The sequence below is a fragment of the Alosa pseudoharengus genome, unplaced genomic scaffold (genome assembly GCF_046254945.1).
Source record: "Alosa pseudoharengus isolate Yale_2024_CS ecotype anadromous, Long Island Sound unplaced genomic scaffold, YU_APseudo_1.1 YU_APseudo_1.1_scf_14, whole genome shotgun sequence".
NCBI lineage: Eukaryota > Metazoa > Chordata > Actinopteri > Clupeiformes > Clupeidae > Alosa > Alosa pseudoharengus.
Window position 1 is genome coordinate 27,256,101 of NW_027468609.1, and position 18,545 is coordinate 27,274,645.

The window sequence follows — 18,545 nt, forward strand, 5'->3', positions numbered from 1 at the left end:
GGGCCTTCTATCTCCCATCACATCACATCAAGGAAGTCAAGTCCATTTATTTTGTAGCACATTTAACGTAACATGATTGGTCCAAACTAGTCCAAACTGACATTGAGTGTAATGTGACCGGAATTCCCCTAATGGTTCATTTGAATAGCTCAGCTCTCAGCTTCCTGTGGTCTAGGAACCTTTCCATCTTTTCTCATCCACCCACACTCCTGCACCATCAGTAGAATAAAGTCCTTTGGACTGTGAAGACATGACAATCTGAGCAGCGACTGCCTTGTGTGAAGAGATGACCATGCCAAAAGGAGCACACCACAAGATATTACACCCAGCTTTAATATTAACAAATAGCACAAGCCATAATCACAAAGTAATGCAGAATATTTTATTAGGTAGCTGTCAGTCACCTTTGTTGTACATTCTTGTTCAGCAGAATGTCACATTACATTTTTAAATAAGGCACTTAACACTAAAACATGGCAATGTAAATATTTCCTTCAAACTGACACCATAGGATGTCTAGGATGGTGTCTCCATAAAACAAAGTTTTGCTGGTACAGTGTTACAAAATTCACATATTTTGATATATTACTTGATGTAACTGAATGACAAAAGGGATTAAAGCATTAAACAAAATAAGGCCACATTTATGTTGTACCCATTGCAACGACTACAACACAACAACTATGACACAAACAACTGTTTCACAGCCTTATTGTTTTGCTCTTGGTACGAGTTTCTTTTCTCTGTTGACTGAGAACCACTTGCCCCCCCCCCCAAATCCAAATCAAGACCATTCCCATATATAAGGACTAACTGGTCTCAGATCTGCGCCCAGCTTCAGCTATGCCATCAGCTTTTACACGGTCTTTGGTCTTCAGATCCCTTCAGTGTTTGATACCTGCTCTTCCTCCAGTTTTCCCCTGTCCATGGTTGGCTTCTTGCTGGAGGCCCGATCCTCAACTCAAGTGAAGAGGTCAGTGTAGTCCACCTGGCCAGCCTTCTGACCACATGCATGCAGGAGCTGTTCTCCTCCAGATGAGGTGAGGGCCTCCACCTAGTGGCCAAAAGAAGAAAAGCACATTCACTGTCATGTCATCAAAGTCAGTCATATCATACAGTCTCTGATGTAAACTACTTAAACTACTCACACAAAGTCAGGGATATTCAGCTTTCGGGTGAAATTTCAGGATGAACCTAAAATCCATTATAACCTTTACAGGTGAACTTAATGTGACCTTCTCTAATCTTTTGAATGTGTATGTCCAAAAGTTCAATGTTTCAGTACTTTCTATACTGAAACACTAAAAATTTCACCTGAAAGCCAGATATCCCTAACTTTTTGTGAGTAGTGTATATATGTCAAATGAAATGTTGCTGCTGTCAAACGAAAGGTGCTGCCCTTTCTTCTGGCAAAAGGTTATTGGTATTTGAGCTTGAATGTCAATCTTATACAGCGGGGAAAATAAGTATTGAACACGTCAACATTTTTTTCAGTAAGTATACTTCCAATGAGGCTACTTGCATGAAATTTTCACCAGACACTAGTATTAACTCAGATAATCCACCCATATAAAAAAATCCAAACATTAAAGTCCATAGGTAGAGTTATGTGTAATAAAGTGGAATGACACAGGAAAAAAGTATTGAACACGCCTGCTGAAATGTCTTAAATACTTTGTGGAAAAGCCTTTATTGGTAATGACAGCTTCAAGGCATTTCCTGTATGATGAAACTAACCAGTTACAGTATTCTGGTGTGATTTTGGCCCATTCTTTTCAACAGATAGTCCTTTAATATTGAAGATTCCAGGGGTCCCTCTTGTGAATCCTGATCTTTAGTTTACTTCTAAAACTGTTCAATTGGATTGAAGTCAGGGCTTTGATTTCCTTTCTCTGAAACCAATTGAGAGTTTCCTTTGCTGAATGGTTTGGATCATTGTCCTGCTGGAAGTTCTAGCCATGTCTCATCCTCATCATCCTGGTGGATGGTCAAGATTCTCCCAGAACAAAATGACTCAATTCATCATTCCTTCAACTGTATGAAGTCTGCTAGTACCATGAGATGAAAAACAGCCCATACCATGATGCCACCACCTCCAAACCCACTGTTGGTAGGGTATTTTTAGAGTGATGCACAGTGCCATTTCTCCTCCAAATATGGTGTGTAGTATGACATCCAAAAAGTTCAATTTTGCTCTCACCTGACCAGAATACATTCTCTCAGTATTTCATAGGATTGTCCAAATGTTGTGTAGCAAACTTTCAACGAGCTTTGACATGTTTTTCTTCAGCAATAGAGTCATGCGGGATGAGTGTGCATAGAGGCCATGGCGGTGGAGTGCATTACCTATGATTTTCTCTGTAACAACTGCACCAAGTCTTTTTGGAGCTTTCTCCGAGTGGTCTTTGGCTCTTGGGCTACTCTTCTGACTATCCTTCTGACTTCCTGGTCAGAAATCTTGCAAGGAGATCCTGTGCATGGCCAGTGATGATGCAGTGATGTTCCTTCCACTTGCAGATAATGGCTCCAATACTGCTTGCTGGATGCTTCGGAAGTTTTGATGTGCATCTGTAACCAGTTCCATTGATATGTTTTGCAACAATAAGGTTGCAAAGGTCTTGGGAGAGCTCTTTGCTTTTACCCATTATGAAATGCTTCTTGTTTGACACCTTGGTAAGAAAAAACCTTTTTATAGCCCACCAGTATGTATTAACCCAGCTTATATCAATTTGCACAGATAGGAGGGATAATTTCTCTAACTACTTATAGATTCCAGTTTGTTCCTTGCCATTTCTTGCCTTTGTGTACTGCTTTTTCTTAGTGTGTTCAATACTTTTTCCCTGTGCCATTCCACTTTTTTACTCATAACTCTACTTTTAGACATTAATGTTTGGATTTTTATATATGTGTGGATTACCTAAGTTAATACTAATGTCCGGTGAAGATTTCATGCGAATAGCCTCACTGGAAGTATACTTACTGAAAAAAATATTGACGTGTTCAATACTTATTTTCCCCGCTGTAACTCCTCCCTTCCATGTTCCTGAAGTATGAACACTCTCAGAGGATGAACATGAGAATTTCTCCAGAAAAAAAAGTAAAATTTTATGTAAGGCCTGCATCTTTAACCTTATTAAGAACCGAATCCGTTTTCAAAGTTAAAGTTAAAGTTGACTGATATTTAGCAGATGCTTTAATCCAAAACAACTCAGACTCGCAACGGCAGTGAATAAGACCCGGGCTGAAGGATTGTCAGGCGGTAAGGTTACTGCTGCTCCACTGGTCTCTGAGCTCAATTGTTTTGTGAGTAACATCATTACAAAATGTCTCTCTCCAATGTCATCTTTTGTATTTGTTCAGCCATACAACCCATTAAGATCACTGTACCTCATGGTACTCGACCAGTTCTATCAGTGATGAGAACTTGAGCTGGTCTCCCAGCAGCATGTAGCAGTTCTCTGTGGCATCGATAAGGAAGTGCCTGTATCCATCCTGACTGCGGTAGGAGAGGACATATCCCAAGATCCTTTCGCTGACCCGGATCAGAAAGTAGCCAGGCTCTTTCTCACTCAGCAGGTCCTCAGCTTCCTGCCGTGAGATTATGCCTAAAAAAATAATAATGTCAGTTAGTAATCAACTTTTACCTTTTTGAATGAATCCACAGCTAAAATAAGGAGTTTTGTCTAGGTTAGAGAAACCCAGTATGCTGCCATAATCCCTCATTGATTTTTCCACTCTACATTCACCACCACCTCAACACTCAATAAATAAATAAGTGAATAAGCAATTTATAATAAATATATGCAACAGTACTCTTTATAAATTGAACCTAACCTTAAGTTAATGGGAATTAACATAGCAGTTTTGTATTTTCATTACTTGAGGATAAAATGTAAGAGAAAAGAGTTTGATTTCAAAATGGAACATGCAGGAAATTGCTATTAGCAATCAGAATCTCAAGAAAATCTACATAACAGTACAAGGTTTCATCAGACACAAACACTAGGTGGCAGTAAGGGCCCACACCTAAAGTTGCACTACAATACAACTCCAATTGATATACAAACAGCAACCCAATGTGCTTTATAACCTTGTGATACACCACCAAAATAATCAGGACACGTGTTACACTTGTTCAAGACAGCAGCCACCTTCATAATCAACAGGATGTAATGCTCCATCTGACATGGCCTCCCCTGCTCAGTCGGGCGCTCACCATGAAACCAGGTTGCTATGCGGCTCTGGTCTCTCTGGAAACCGGCCCGGAGGGGCAGCTGCTCGTCCCTGAACCACTGGATGATGCGCTCGCGGGTGGACGAGGACAGAGTCCGGCGCACACCTGGCTTCCTGCAACCACAGGAGGGGAAAAAAGCAGGTCAGCTGGAAGCTGGGAGGGATGGGGAAATAGATGGAGAGAGAGAGATGGAGAGAGAGAGAGGGAGAGAGAGAGAGAAGGGAGGGAAAAATGGAAAGAGAGAATGAGAGCTGTACTGTTTGATAGATGGAGAGAGAGGGAGATATATGCAGAGAGAACAAAAAAGAAAAATGGAGAGAGAGAGAGAAAGATGGAGAAAGACATGCAAATAGAGAGAGCGACCATTCATGTGTGAAAGCCCCAAAGCTGGTGGCTGGAGGCTGCAGTGCCTGTGGCTTAGTCTGAATGGGAGGGAAAATCCCCCAGCCTCAGCACTTCTCACTCCCAATATAAGAGACAGAGCGAGAGTAAGAGTGACCATTAAACACCGGCAGAGTCAGGCAGACAGGAAGAAACCAAAGCCAAAGACAGACAGACAGACAGACAGAGAGAGAGAGAGAGAGAGAGAGAGAGAGAGATACAGACAGACAGACAGACAGACAGAGACACAGAGAGAGTTTCTACTGAACAGTACCCTCCAATATCCTCTATTGTTATTAATAGTGTTATTCAGTTCTCAATAGACTAAACCTCTGATGTTATTATGACCATGACCTAATGGGACAACTACTGAAGTTAATCTATGAATTTAATTAGGACTGCTATGTACTCATAATAAGAGGATTGTACTCTGCAGACTAATGCCTGGTGCAGTAACTGACCTTTGCAGCTCCGCACAGCATACAGTACAGAACAGAGAACAGAATTGTACATTCAGAGGAGAGAACTGAAGAGGCACTCACTGACTGATGACGTCGCTGGTTACGGTGAGGTTCCTGGGTTTGGGTTTGGGGGGCAGTGGTGGTTTCTCGCCCCCGAAGGTCTTGGTCACGGCAGCCACGCGGCCCTGCTCGAGGGCCTTGAGCGAACGCCTGCGGTGGTCTTCCCGAGTCTGCTTGGCGATCGACCGACGACGCTGGTCTGCCACTTTGGATTTGCGCACTGAAACACACACACACACACACACACACACACACACACACACACACACACACACACACACACACACACACACACACACACACACACACACACACACACACACACACACACACACACACACACACACACACACACACACACACACACACACACACACACACACACACACACACACACATGTCCAAAGGTTATTTTAAAAAAGTATGACCTCATATCATCATCATCTGAACAGACTGGTCTTTGTGACTACGCCACCCAAAAAACAGACTCTGCCACTGGGCGCATTTAGAGCAGCAAACATGCTCTGCTTTGCCTTTTAAAACATAAAAACTAGTTTCACCTCAAACCAAGGGCTTTAGAACAGAGGTAATGGCACAGAACCAACTATAAACCTTCACATTTAGGGCCATATCAGATATTTCATTTTAAGAGCTACAGACCAAATGACAGACAACATCATTGTCTTTTATCATAAACAGACATAGACATCCATATGTGACAAGTATAAGTACCTGTCGGTACCTTTCCCCAGTGCTTTCAAATTGTGAATTTCCACAGTTGACATTTATTGATTTACCTAGCAAATTCTTTTGAATGTTAGCTTAGCAGATCATATTTGATGGTAAACAATAGTTCACTAAGGATGCCTAGGCACAATCCCTATGTACACACCCCAGTCTATGAATGCCTTAGAAACTTTGAAGTCACAATTGTTACCTTTGCTCTTTCACTCTATATATAGCTAGTCCGATGGAAGATTTCATTATCTTTAGCAGTCTCTGAGTCATGTTGACTGTGACGGTTCTTTTAAAAATGTCAGTGTAAACATTAGCTAGTCTTGCCTGTCGAGTTATGACAGTGATACAGAGGCCCCAACCAGGTGATAAGACTATTTCCATCTTCACTGTTGTACTTTACAAATGACATTTCATAAATGCTCCATTCATCATTCCATGCATGTTTGTGTCTGCATGTGATAGAATGACTGAGAAGGGACTCAGATGACTGAGACTGTGTGCGTGTGCATGCATGTGTGCGTGCGTGCATGTGTGTGACTGAGTGAGTTTTGGAACTTAACGGTGCCTCACGACACGTCTGCCAAGCCTAGTCCTGGTCCTGAGAACAGACTCAGGTGTGTGTGTGTGTGTGTGTGTGTGTGTGTGTGTGTGTGTGTGTGTGTGTGTGTGTGTGTGTGTGTGTGTGTGTGTGTTGCCTCACATGACTCCTGCCAGGCCTTGTCCTCCTTATCCTGATCCTGCTTTTGCACATCCTTCAGGTTTATGTAGATTTCCTGAGCGCGATCCTCCTTCAGTCTGCGCACCTCTTCTTCAGCCTTGCGTCTCTCCTCCTCCTCCTTTTTCTGCACAAAACAAACACAAACACAAACACACAACGACCCATCTAACGGTCATTTTCCTCTGTACAGCACTAAAGCATTAGGGGACAAACACACGTCAGTGCAGACTTACATGACTGGAACTGTAATATTTCTCACAAACAATACTCTATGTTGTTGTTTATGACTGTATGACTGGTGAATGACTTTCACAATGTCATGACTTAGGTCTTGTAGTCAGGATACTGATTTTGACAATGGAGCTATCAAATGAAGGGTAATCCAAATTAGTCTCAATAAAGTTTGAAGGTGTGGTCAAGATCAACGCTAATTAATTCATGCTGACAAGCAGAGGAGAACTCAACAGAACTTTATATTTCTTGATAGCTGTCCCCCTTTGTCTCTTGAAGGCATTTCAACAGGAGGCAATTACTTTACAACAAGCCCTACACACGCATCCATTGTGACGTGATGTAATTGTGCCTCAAGGATACGAGCAACCCATTTATTAACTGACGCAAGAAGAAAAAACTGGTTCTCTGGGAATCTGAATGGACATCATGGTCTGATGGTGGTGGTGGAAACCTAATCTACATTTAGAATGCTGCACCAGAACACCATTCCACAGCGAAGACAAATACAGTAGCCTTATGTATAGAACTGTGGGTACAACACTTCAACACTTCATATTACAAATTGTTAAATAAGACTGCCTTTCTTTGTCATTTTCCTTCATCCTGGTCAGCAGTTTCTAATTCCTCTGAGGTGGACCATAGTGTTAGACAATCTTATATCGTATGTGTCACTGTTCTTCATAACCTCCTCATGCCTGATGCAGTTCATAACCTTATGACCTAGGGTGTATTTATTTGACATGAAAAGTTGAAAAGAAGGATCACAATCATGCTGAAAAATCCAAGTGTTCGCCATAGCAACCTAAGGGTAAGTAGAACCACTAAAACTTTTTTAGCTTCATAGAAACCTTACCAGGTTCTCCTTAGGACAAGACAACATACAACCAAACCAAAACAATAACTTTTTGTTCTAAGACAGTGACACTCGGTAGCCCCATGACTGTGAGTCCAGTCACTGCTTCAATCAATCAGTGAGCCAGTCGGCAAGCAGACCAGCCTATTACCCTCTGATGCCAGGTAAGCAGACCAGCCTATTACCCTCTGATGCCAGGCAAGCAGACCAGCATCCTATCCTCTGATGCCAGGCAAGCAGACCAGCATCCTATCCTCTGATTGAGGCAAGCAGACCAGCCTATTACCCTCTGATGCCAGGTAAGCAGACCAGCCTACTACCCTCTGATGCCAGGTAAGCAGACCAGCCTATTACCCTCTGATGCCAGGTAAGCAGACCAGCATCCTATCCTGATGTAAGGCAAGCAGACCAGCCTACTACCCTCTGATGCCAGGTAAGCAGACCAGCCTACTACCCTCTGATGCCAGGCAAGCAGACCAGCCTAATGCCCTCCGATGCCAGACGAGCCCTGCAGCCGTTACCTTTAGCTCCTCCTTGAGTCTCAGTTGCTCCTGGGCTGCAGCCTGCCGGGCCTCCTCCTGCCGCTGTTCCTCTGCCCTGGCCAGCACCAGGTCTGGGTCCAGGTGGACAACAGAGAACCTCTTCTGCAGCTCGGCCTCCTTCTTTGCCCTAAGACCCAACCAGGTGTCCACCATGTTAGTCGGGTCAAACGAAATCAAGTACAGTACATGCAAAATGGTGGGCAAGTTTTACAAATACAAGCCTAAATCAGGTCCCATTACTGACATGTTATTACTAGGGCTGTCAAAATAACTGATTAATTTTGATTAATTAATTTGAGAAAAAATAACGGATTAAAAAAATTTGTGCAGATTAATCGATTCGTATGACCTTTGACCCCGAGCCGTTCTAGTCAGTAAAAATTAGACTGTAAAATGAAGGAGAGAAGAAAACGTGCTGCCTGGATCATTGATTGGAACATTTACTTTTAAAAAACGGCCTGATGGTTTTGATAAAAAATAAAGTGTTGAAAATAAAGTCCTCTGCAATGTCTGCAGCAAGGAATTTGCATATCACCCGAGTTCATCAACTCTATAGTCGGACATCAATGCAAAGAAATAAGTGTTGACATTGAGGGGAATGTTTATTTTCATTGTGTCCCCTAGGTTATATCTGTGGCCTGAAATGCCTTGTATGTGAAAAAAAAAAAAACTTCTTCCCTAAGCACTTTTAAATTTATTTCCTCAGCATATTAGGTCATATCATAGATTATTATGGCAATTATTTGAACAGTGAAAATAATAATAAAAGAGTCTTTGAACTTTAATGTCACTAATGCTGATTATTCAATGATTCATTTGAATTTAAATATTTAAAATACTTTCACAGCAAAAATTATATGTGCGATTAATTTAGATTAATTAATCACAGAGTATGTAATTAATTAGATTAATTTTTTTAATCGATTGACAGCCCTAGTTATTACTGACATGTACTTAACCGGTCACAATGTTTGCCGAAATTAAGTGCTGGGAGCAAACACTATTGACAAATACTATGAGCAAATACTATTAAAGCTCTAACTTTATTCAATGTGATGTCACTAAAGGGTTACATGCGGATCCAGTAATATCCAAAAAACAAAACCAATTAAGATTACATGAATAGTACAACGTTAGTATAGCTGCCGTTACTCTAATGTTACATATTATGATTTTGGATGTCATTTTTGTAGGTAGATAGTTACAGGTACAGTTATTACTTCCATAACTTCCGTATCCACACAAATGAGTTGAATTCAATACACACTCCAACCATACCATGTTTCTCAGAGAAAAGCATGTGCCATATATGGCCCCCTTATCATAAACTATGAACTGTGTCAAGGTGCATCGGCCTTCTTGTGGGGTAAACCATTCACCTCTGGGAAGTTATAAGGCAAACATGATTGTGGAAACAAACCCATGCTAGGCAGGGAGTGCCCTGTGTCAATACTACATGCTGGGACTGGCCAGAAGTCAGGGAATGTTTAACTGAATAACACATTGCCTTTTTCCATGGCATGATGAATTCATTAGGAAACACACAGTGCTATATACAAGGTCAACCTAATTATTTCCTATTCACATATACATAGTCATGCAAGTGAAAAGCAAAACCTGTTCCTGCTCTTTGTTCACACACACGTCATCAGATGTCAACACATGAAAAGTCAAATTCCAGACACAAAAGTACACCAAAGCCGCACACCAGCAATGCTGAATGTAGTACATGTACAGTCAATTCCAATCCCATATTAACAGGTTTCAAACCTGAAAAGCAATCAATCCAATTATTTTAATATAAAACTATACATAAGTATGAATATTGATGTACCACAGGCTTTTAGTGCAACATGTGGTACATATCTTTAATGGTCTTTAGATATTCATTCTTTACCAAGTCCAATTTTTAGAGATAAAAACACAAATAGCCCAAATTAAGTGGACATCTTTGTAGAAGGGCAAGGCACTCTTGCATGTGCCCAAGTCATAAAGTGCTATGATTAACCCAGAGCCATCCCTGTCATATTGTGGTTGGTCAGCAGCACTGGAGTAAATTTGACTAGGCCATTAAAGTTTATGATAACATTGACGTGTTATACTGACTGTCCTTGACTCAGCTTGCCCAACCTCACACTAAGCATACCATATTACTATTCACATATACCCAACAAATCTGCAGCAGATCAGTAGTATAACCTATTCATCTTTATGGTTTTCCATTTACATGGCCAGGACAGTGTACAGGTATTTTTTTGAGTGCATACACTAAATGAACAACTATTCACATGGACTGGACCTTTAACTGTAGCCATTTGTGTTATTGTGGCCTACTGTCTCCATAACATCTTACTGAGCTCATCTGCTTCCCTCTGGGTTTGCAGAGCTGCTTATGGACTAGAATTATGGACTGAGCCTTTACCTGTGACCATTTGTGTGGCTAGCTACCTGTCTCCTTGATGTCTCACCTGAGCTCCTCTGCTTCCCTCTGTGCTTGCAGAGCTGCTCTTTCGGCCATGATCTCATCACCGATCTGGTCAAAAGACTTGTCGTCAGGGTGCTCTCCCATCACCCAGACCCAAAGGTCACCGTCTGATGCCTTCATCCAGGAGACAGTCTTTCTAGTATCTGAAGACCAATAGTTTGAGTAAATAAAAAAAAGAGTTTAATAAGTGGCCCCTGTCTTGTTTCACGCTCAGGCAGAAAATTATGTTTCATCAGAACAAATTAATTTAGTACTTTGCCAAAGAACTCATACGTCATTTGGAATGTAGCATGTGCTTCAATTTGCAAAGTCAAAAAGATGTAAAGATCTCTTTACTTGCACTGGCTTTACTTTTATTTGTTAGTAAGTTGCTTGAAATTTCACTAGATCATTTGGAATCCTAATGCATAAGGGTAAAAGCAGAGGACTAAACACTGAGATCATGCTTTTTACCTTTCTTGGGCCTTTTCATCCCAATCTCTTCCTTCTCCAGTCGTGCCTCTCTCTCTTTCCACCGGCGAACCTGTTCCTCCCTCATCTTAAAGAACAGGATTTGCTTCTGATCCTCATTAAGCTCGGCCAAGAGCTCGGGGTCAACAAACATATCAGTCAAGATCTGCTGGAGCATCTTGGCTGATGTCAAAAACCGGCCGACAGAAGCGGAGGGTTTTCAGAAAATATTTCAGATTGTTTCTGTTGGGTGGGAGACTGCGGATTTGTACTGAAAGATTATAATCCTTGTGTGGATTGGTCCATGGCTATGTTCAAATGTGTTACTGAAAACAAGAGAAAGCGTGTCATTTTGAATATTCTTTCATCAAATCTGCCACATAACAGGGAAACATAACCCAACCCCACTCATCAGGCAGAAGAGCCAAAACTATTCCAGTGTACAGCCAGATACTGTTATAGGCTACTGTTACATAGACCCTACACAGGGACTTTTGAAATGCCTCCAGCACAAACAGTGTAGGCCTAGTTGTTGTGAACATGACACCTCCTTCTCACCATAAAATAACCATTTGGCTATTGTTGTAAGTGAGTTGTATCCACAAATATTCTTGGAATGTAATATCTGGATAAAACATTAACAAACACGGTGGGCCTATGACATGAGCAAACAAGAAGTCAAGTCTAAGATGATAAATCTACTAGTTTCAGTTCCTTATTTTTTAGACATTAGGTCTACAGTAAATTAATTTGTGGAAGCAGGTGCACAGGGATAGCCAAGCCCCCTGCATTAAATATCAAACGTCACCAAACAAGTCAGATAAACGGCAAAATAATCGATTCACTTGAGAAAGGTCAATTCAGTAGCAAACCACTTAGCGATGCATGGAATATGTGTGTATTGCGTAAAGTCCCCAGGACACAAGGTCATTTTTTTAAAAGATTATTTTATAATTGTGTAAATATGATTTAACCTACACAAGCACACACCCAAAATCACTAATTTGTTCGATCAAGCACTTCGATGAAGCAGACTATAAGTAAACAAACCATGCTAACATTAGCCATTTTAAGTCGCAATATTTTAACCAAAGTTTTATGAAACTGCATGCCGACAAACCAAACCAGTAGTGCTAACAGTTCCGCCGCGCCGCACCGCCGCTACATACTCTTATCGAAAGCATGAGAATTATGTGCATTGTTACTCACGTTTGCCAACAGTATTGTCCCCCTATATATCCACACTTGAGCTATACATTACAGTTTTAAAAAAATCCATATTAAGATGAAATGGTGGGCTTGGGGTAGACACAAAATGATGGATAGGCTAGTTCGTTTGATTCTTCATTAATTCTTTTCTTCCATGCTGACACTCGATCCACACCAGAACTGTGTTCCACCCATCGACGAACTTCAACTCACTCCTCCCTGATGACGACGGTAAATCACTGCAGGTGAGGGGAGGTAGCCTAGAAATCTAGACGCACCCTAGAGGCAGCAAATGTAATTTGGGCCAGGGTGATGTGGGTCTGGCTCGTTAGGCTAGAGGGAAGGTCTAACATTCTCTTCTTAGGAAGTAAAGACAAGAATTGAATAGGCAATGCTTGTTTTTACTTCCTAAGAAACAACAATATGAACCTGTGTGGAGAGAAACATGTCTATCACCTTATGTTCCACAGGCAAATACTAAACACCCTCTTGCATTAAAGCAGAAAAAATAGAGCTCGGGTTAGACCACAGCCTATCAAAACTCAGACCCCAGTAACCCAGATGGTAAGCAAAAGACTTTGATCTCATTTGATTCTTTATAATAAGAGCTGCTTACATTTTGTAGATTCTTGACTACAGCAATGATTTATTTTGAATTGATACATTACCCGACTCAACCACTAGATGGCCTCCATGATGTGTTAAAGATGGCATCTAAAACACTTCGAATTTGTATGTAGAAATAATAAGGTAGGCTATCAATGCTCTAACCATTTTCAATGAATTTGATCTCACAACAAAACAATGAACAAAACAACAACAACAACAACAACAACAACATAAATCCATAACTTTAAATCCTGATCACATGGATCATCTAAATGCCCAGTGTGTCTCATTTAACAATCAAATGACACCAATAAACAAAAAGTTTTCCTGACTTGGACAAGTACTTGACGTTTTCAAAATGAATCCCCATTGGGTTTTTATTCAACAGGCTGCTTTGGACTAGCAGAGTTCATGACCTGCACGCAGCTGAAGAGGCAATGGCAATGCATTAGTATTCCATTGGCGGGAGATGAGAAAGTTAAAGCTCTCTGGGCCAGATCTTTGTACCAAATTTGTTGGCAGCAATGTAGGCTACATCAGCACTTACAATGAACACCATAATTCTTGTTTATTGCTAAATATCAGTAATGTAATATGAGAAAAACAATCTTTACTTAATGTAGGCTATGGATAAAGGATTTAGGCTACTAATGTATAATGGATATAATAGGCCACAGGACTACTTGTGAGATTGCTTTATATCATTTTAAAATCAGATCAACGTGATCCATAGCACTGTCTTTTAACAAACTTAAAACAGAGTTGTGTAAACTTATTTAGATTATATAGATTTGTTTAGAGTCAGAGGTAAAACATGCCCCCCATTCATATTTAACAGTATTTTTAGTATGCTGTCTGATTGTCATACACTTTGTCTGGTTTCCACTATGCCACATCATTAGAAATGTCCCTGGAAGTCCATTGTGTTAACCTTGCGGAAATTCCATATTACAAGTTAACTGTGCAAATCTCATTGATGGTGCTTCAAAACACTCAAAGTAAATACACTTCAAGGTAATCACTTAATACAAAATTAAAGTAAAATGTAACTGTAAAATATATGTTACTAGAATGGGCACACTTCAATACTTCCTCAGTATTTGCTTTTGCCATGGGCTCTCTGAAACTCTCTGTGCAGAAATACCTCAGATAGGAACAACTGTTTGCATGAAACTTCAGATGTTAATTCTCAATTTGTTTAACAAAACATACAATGGGACAGAGTATTAGCTTAAAGGCAATAATCATTTCCTGGTCCACACTAAAGCGGAACTCTATAATTTGTCTGTATTTATGTAACCACTGATCTTATCATGTCAACCCTCCATGGACTGTTTTTTTCCTCTCTTTCTTTCTCTCCCTCTCTCTCATTTTGACATGATATCGTGTTGTAATTTAGAAGAGGCTCTAGGACAGTTTGTGCCTTGTTGTTTGATGTGTACAGTGTTGGGAGTTGCACCGACAAGGCGAGGACATTCCACAACAGTGCCCAAGAGAGGAGCTATTTGGACATGGAGATGGATCAGGCAGATGTGTTTAGCCACAAGGGAAGGCGAGGGAAATATCATCATCAAAAAAAGAAAAAAGAAAAGAAATCCTTACCACCACTTTGGGGACTCTGGTATGTCAGCGTAGCAGTGAAATGTTGTGGGGAATGCACAGCTGACACAGTGAAATGAGCACCGCAGATGTACACCCTTCTTTTCCCCATGTTTGTTTATTATTTTCACAACTTCACTAGAAAAACAAAGTATACTCACAGTTTTAAAGTTATTTGTACACTTACTGCAATAACCTCAGTGTCCTGTCGCCTTGTATGATATACATGTAAACATGTATAACACAAGTTCTTGAATTTCCCCTTGGGGATCAATAAAATATCTATATATCTATCTATCTATCTACAATAATTTCCTTTCATATAGTGTCAGTTCTCTATCACCACTGTCCACAAACATCAGTGGTTCTCAGGGACCAGGGTCCCAGAGTTAAATTAACATTGGTAGCAAAGGAATCTATATAGGACCTCAGCCTGAACCTGCGTTCATCTGATGCTGTGTCGTCCTAAGGGTGTTTTGTAAGAATTTAGGAAATGTTTGTATATTTTAACTTTTAAATGCATCAATGCGTGAGAGTTGGCAGCCCTGACTGTCTGATTGTTACACTTATAATTTACTTCCTGTTTTCAATTGTGGCATTACAAAGTGTTGCGTGGATGTAATGTAACTAATGTAATGGATGTGGATTTGTGTATTGTACTGAATTATTTCTTAGATGCTTCCACAGTGTGTGGTTTTCATCATTGTCCTCTATCCAGCAGGGACAACAGCCCTGTTGGAGCAGTGTGCAAGCTCCTTAAGGCTGCCGGAGCATGCTGCACTGGTATCTAAGGGCTGCTCAGTGAAAGTGAGCTTCCGTAAGATGTCAACTTGCCGGTCCAAAGCACCGTTAAGAGTACACGTGGGGAGCATATTTATTATAGCTGGGACCAACACAAGATGGAAGTTAACAAGGCTTTATTAAAAATAGAACTTAGATTTGTGTTTTGTGTGTCAGCTAAATCATTCCTTTCTATCACACAGAGCAAACATACTTGTAAAGTTTATTAAGCTAAAATGTGATTTTACCACCTCATACGTTATAAATTAATGAAATATTTGGAAGGAAATCCATAAAAAATGCATGGCACCACCTTAACAACACACCCTGTCAATGATGGATTGATGGGAGGACTTGTTTGGATTATTTAGCAGTGGGTTGTTGAAAGAATGTACCTTGTGCAGTAGTTGAACTGCAGTCATTAACCTTTCTTATTTTCACAATTTCTGACATAAACAGAGACAGTTAATCTCAATGAATGGGAGGTTGCCAGTATATAGCTGAAAGTTTACATTCAATGACGTTCGTCTTTGATGGATCACTTCTCAGAACAAAAAAAGTACCTCTCAAAATGTTTAAAAGGTGTACTTTATCAACTGTATGCCACATTTACAATGCCTTAATGTAAACCAGCAATTGATGCCTTTTCACAAGTTTGTCTTGGACACCGGTGAAGGGTGATTACTTCATGGCAAAGGAGTTGTTCAAACACAGGGTGCAGGTGCAGCCCATTTGAGCTCAATTCTGCCATTCCCTGGCATCTGGGTACCTCATTAAAACTCCCAGCTTCCATAATCAGGGTCGATCATATATCATCTGTCTTTATATTCTTGAGCCTGTGGATTGGGTGGGCAGGTGTTGCGTGTATAGGGGTGGTAGCAGGACCCAACATTCATGTTTTGAAACTAGGTCTGCAGGACTCTACAGGACATTATAGGTATGATACACTATGAGCCTGGGCAAAACATGCAGTATGTATTTTTGGAAAGCTCTGGTTTTGCTGTCATCAAGTCCACACTTGTCATGTTTACATTTTCCCTGGGAATGGCTCTATATGGCGTACTCTACTCTGTCCCGTCAGACTACTTTAGCAAGGCCATGTTGTGAGCTGCTCATTAGGTAATTTTACTGCCAAGTTCAAGAGCCGGGGGGACGAGGTCAGAGCAGTTGACACAATGATCTTTTTTTTGACAGCAATTCTGAGTGAGGAGAACAAAGAGAGGGCTTCTTCTCTCAACTGGTCCGATGCCAGTAAGGGAGGAGTCCAGTACAGATCCCAAGTCAGTTCTGAGGAGTAATAGACTGATCCCAAGTCAGTTCTGAGGAGAAAGTGTGTATTTAGGCTCCAAACATTAGTCCATTCAGTACTGTAAATGCATCCTTTGTTGTTGCAGTGCTACATCATTTTGAAATGTATAGTGGCAGTCTTTTGATTTCTGTCCAGTGAGTGGGCACTGCACTGTTTTAGATTAACAAAGGAAGTGACAGTTAATTACTAAGGCAGAGAGAGGGGGGTCAGGCAGAATCAGAGAGAGAGAGAGAGAGAGAGAGAGGCATTACCATGCAACACTCACTTAAGATCAGGGATGTAGTGGAGGCTAAACCCAAATTAATGCAGTTTAATCACCTCTGAAATTTCAGAAATAGAGTTTATCCACCTCTCAAAACAGTTTATTCACCAATTGCAACTTTTAACATTAAAAAATCACACTGTATTATCCACATTCACAATATGTGCAGTGATAGTCATGAACACTCTAGGAACCATTTAATACCACTGGTATTGTTATAAACATTGGACAATAACCTCCACCAAAAACAATCCAATACCGCATGGTGCAGTCCACCTCACCGAAATCACAAAATTCATAGTTTATCCACCACTTATTTTACCACTACATCCCTGCTTAAGATGAGACTATACACTCAGAGGCAAGGGATGCAAAACACAGGCCACTAACAAGAAGATTATTGAAAATGGTCAAAAATGTGTGTCAGGATGACAACAGCCTGGGTGAAGGAATTCGTGCAGTTTGTAAATATTTCTCCAATTTTATTCAAAACACACTCATTATTTCCCAAACATCCGGGAAATGCAGGTTCACTTGGCCCTGTTCTTCACCTCCTCACAGATCCAGATGTGAGAATCCTACGTAGGGTAAGTCAGAACAGAAATATTGAATACAGTACACCTTATCAGACAATGTAGCATTACTCACAAATCACAACTATTTCTCCACTCAGTGAGAGGTATTGATGTTCTGACCCACAACTGACTTGCAAAATGGGTGCCAAATGGCTTCTGAACAAGATGAAAGTCCATATTTCCCAACCATTTGTCCCGTAAGTGTGATTTCACATTCCAAATTTGCAAGAAGAGAAACACAGAGAAGCGTGAAACACGCGATTGTGCAGGAGTCTATACTGCGCAGGCAGGAGTCAAGCAGGATACATGTGTACGCCCCTATGCTACTCCTAACCAAGGTAGATGGGAGGTATGAGGGGAGGTGGAGCGAGGTAATCTGGGAATACATAACCTGATAAGAGTTGTAGGAGTGGCATATTTCGTCACATTCCTCCCAAGCTTCCCTTAAGAACCGCCATTGAAAGTCTGTTCTGTTTCAACATTAGCTTTCACACTTGTACAGTAGGCTACGTTCTGTAACACTGCCATCCACCATCCTTAATATTCAAACAAAAGTTTTCACTGCACTTACAGGACGACTGTTTTTGATTACCGTCAGAGATTCTACAGTTTGGTGTCACCCCTGCAGGGTGCGGAGGAACCCCAGACAGGCCTGTACATGGCCACCACAATGCAGCTCACCTCTGCATGTTGCGCATACCCAGAACAATGGGCCTTTCAGATGTCTCTGGGTTCTGACTGGAATTCCTGCTCTAGCTGTGCTGCAATTAGACCGACCTCTGGCTGGGGTCAACATCTGGCTCTCTTGGTGCCTGTCAGGAGAGCCTGAAATGATTGTTTTAATGTGGTGCCTTCATACGGTATCACATTCCATTAATCACTGGTCAGCGGAGTGGGGGGTGGGGTGGGGGATTTGTTCAATGGCTCCATGGCCCCTCCAGTCCAGTGGCAATGGAGACAGCCCACTACAGCATCACAGATGCATAAAACATCCCTTAAAGGTGCAGTCTATGATCTTAGCAAAATGGTTGCTGATATTTGAACTC

At 41.1% G+C, this 18,545-nt stretch overlaps 1 protein-coding gene and 1 long non-coding RNA gene across 2 annotated transcripts; both read right to left on the reverse strand.

Annotated features, from left to right (window-relative positions):
* Positions 1-368: 368 nt before the first annotated feature.
* On the reverse strand, positions 369-12,582 carry sh2d4a (SH2 domain containing 4A). Its single transcript, XM_076284459.1, has 9 exons — positions 12,366-12,582; positions 11,160-11,482; positions 10,690-10,849; positions 8,201-8,348; positions 6,575-6,716; positions 5,158-5,356; positions 4,217-4,347; positions 3,388-3,605; positions 369-1,054 (listed from the first exon to the last, which is right to left on the reverse strand). The coding sequence occupies exons 2-9, from the start codon at positions 11,332-11,334 to the stop codon at positions 962-964; spliced, it is 1,266 nt and encodes a 421-aa protein (XP_076140574.1). The 5' UTR covers positions 11,335-11,482; positions 12,366-12,582; the 3' UTR covers positions 369-961.
* Positions 12,583-16,749: 4,167 nt separating this feature from the next.
* Positions 16,750-17,797, reverse strand: LOC143123225 (uncharacterized). The gene is made up of 2 exons (XR_012986803.1): positions 17,631-17,797; positions 16,750-17,502 (listed from the first exon to the last, which is right to left on the reverse strand). It is a non-coding gene; the product is annotated as an uncharacterized LOC143123225 (long non-coding RNA).
* Positions 17,798-18,545: the final 748 nt, after the last annotated feature.

What these genes read in the sequence shown, in the direction of transcription:
- sh2d4a (XM_076284459.1), bottom strand. Translation starts at nt 11,334, where the DNA reads ATGCTCCAGCAGATCTTGACTGATATGTTTGTTGACCCCGAGCTCTTG. An exon ending in CAAGGCCTGGCAGGAGTCAT is followed by an intron (nt 5,357 to 6,574) that starts GTGAGGCAACAC and finishes TGTGTGTTTCAG; the next exon opens with TGCGCAAATCCAAAGTGGCA. An exon ending in CATAGCAACCTGGTTTCATG is followed by an intron (nt 3,606 to 4,216) that starts GTGAGCGCCCGA and finishes TTATTTTTTTAG; the next exon opens with GCATAATCTCACGGCAGGAA.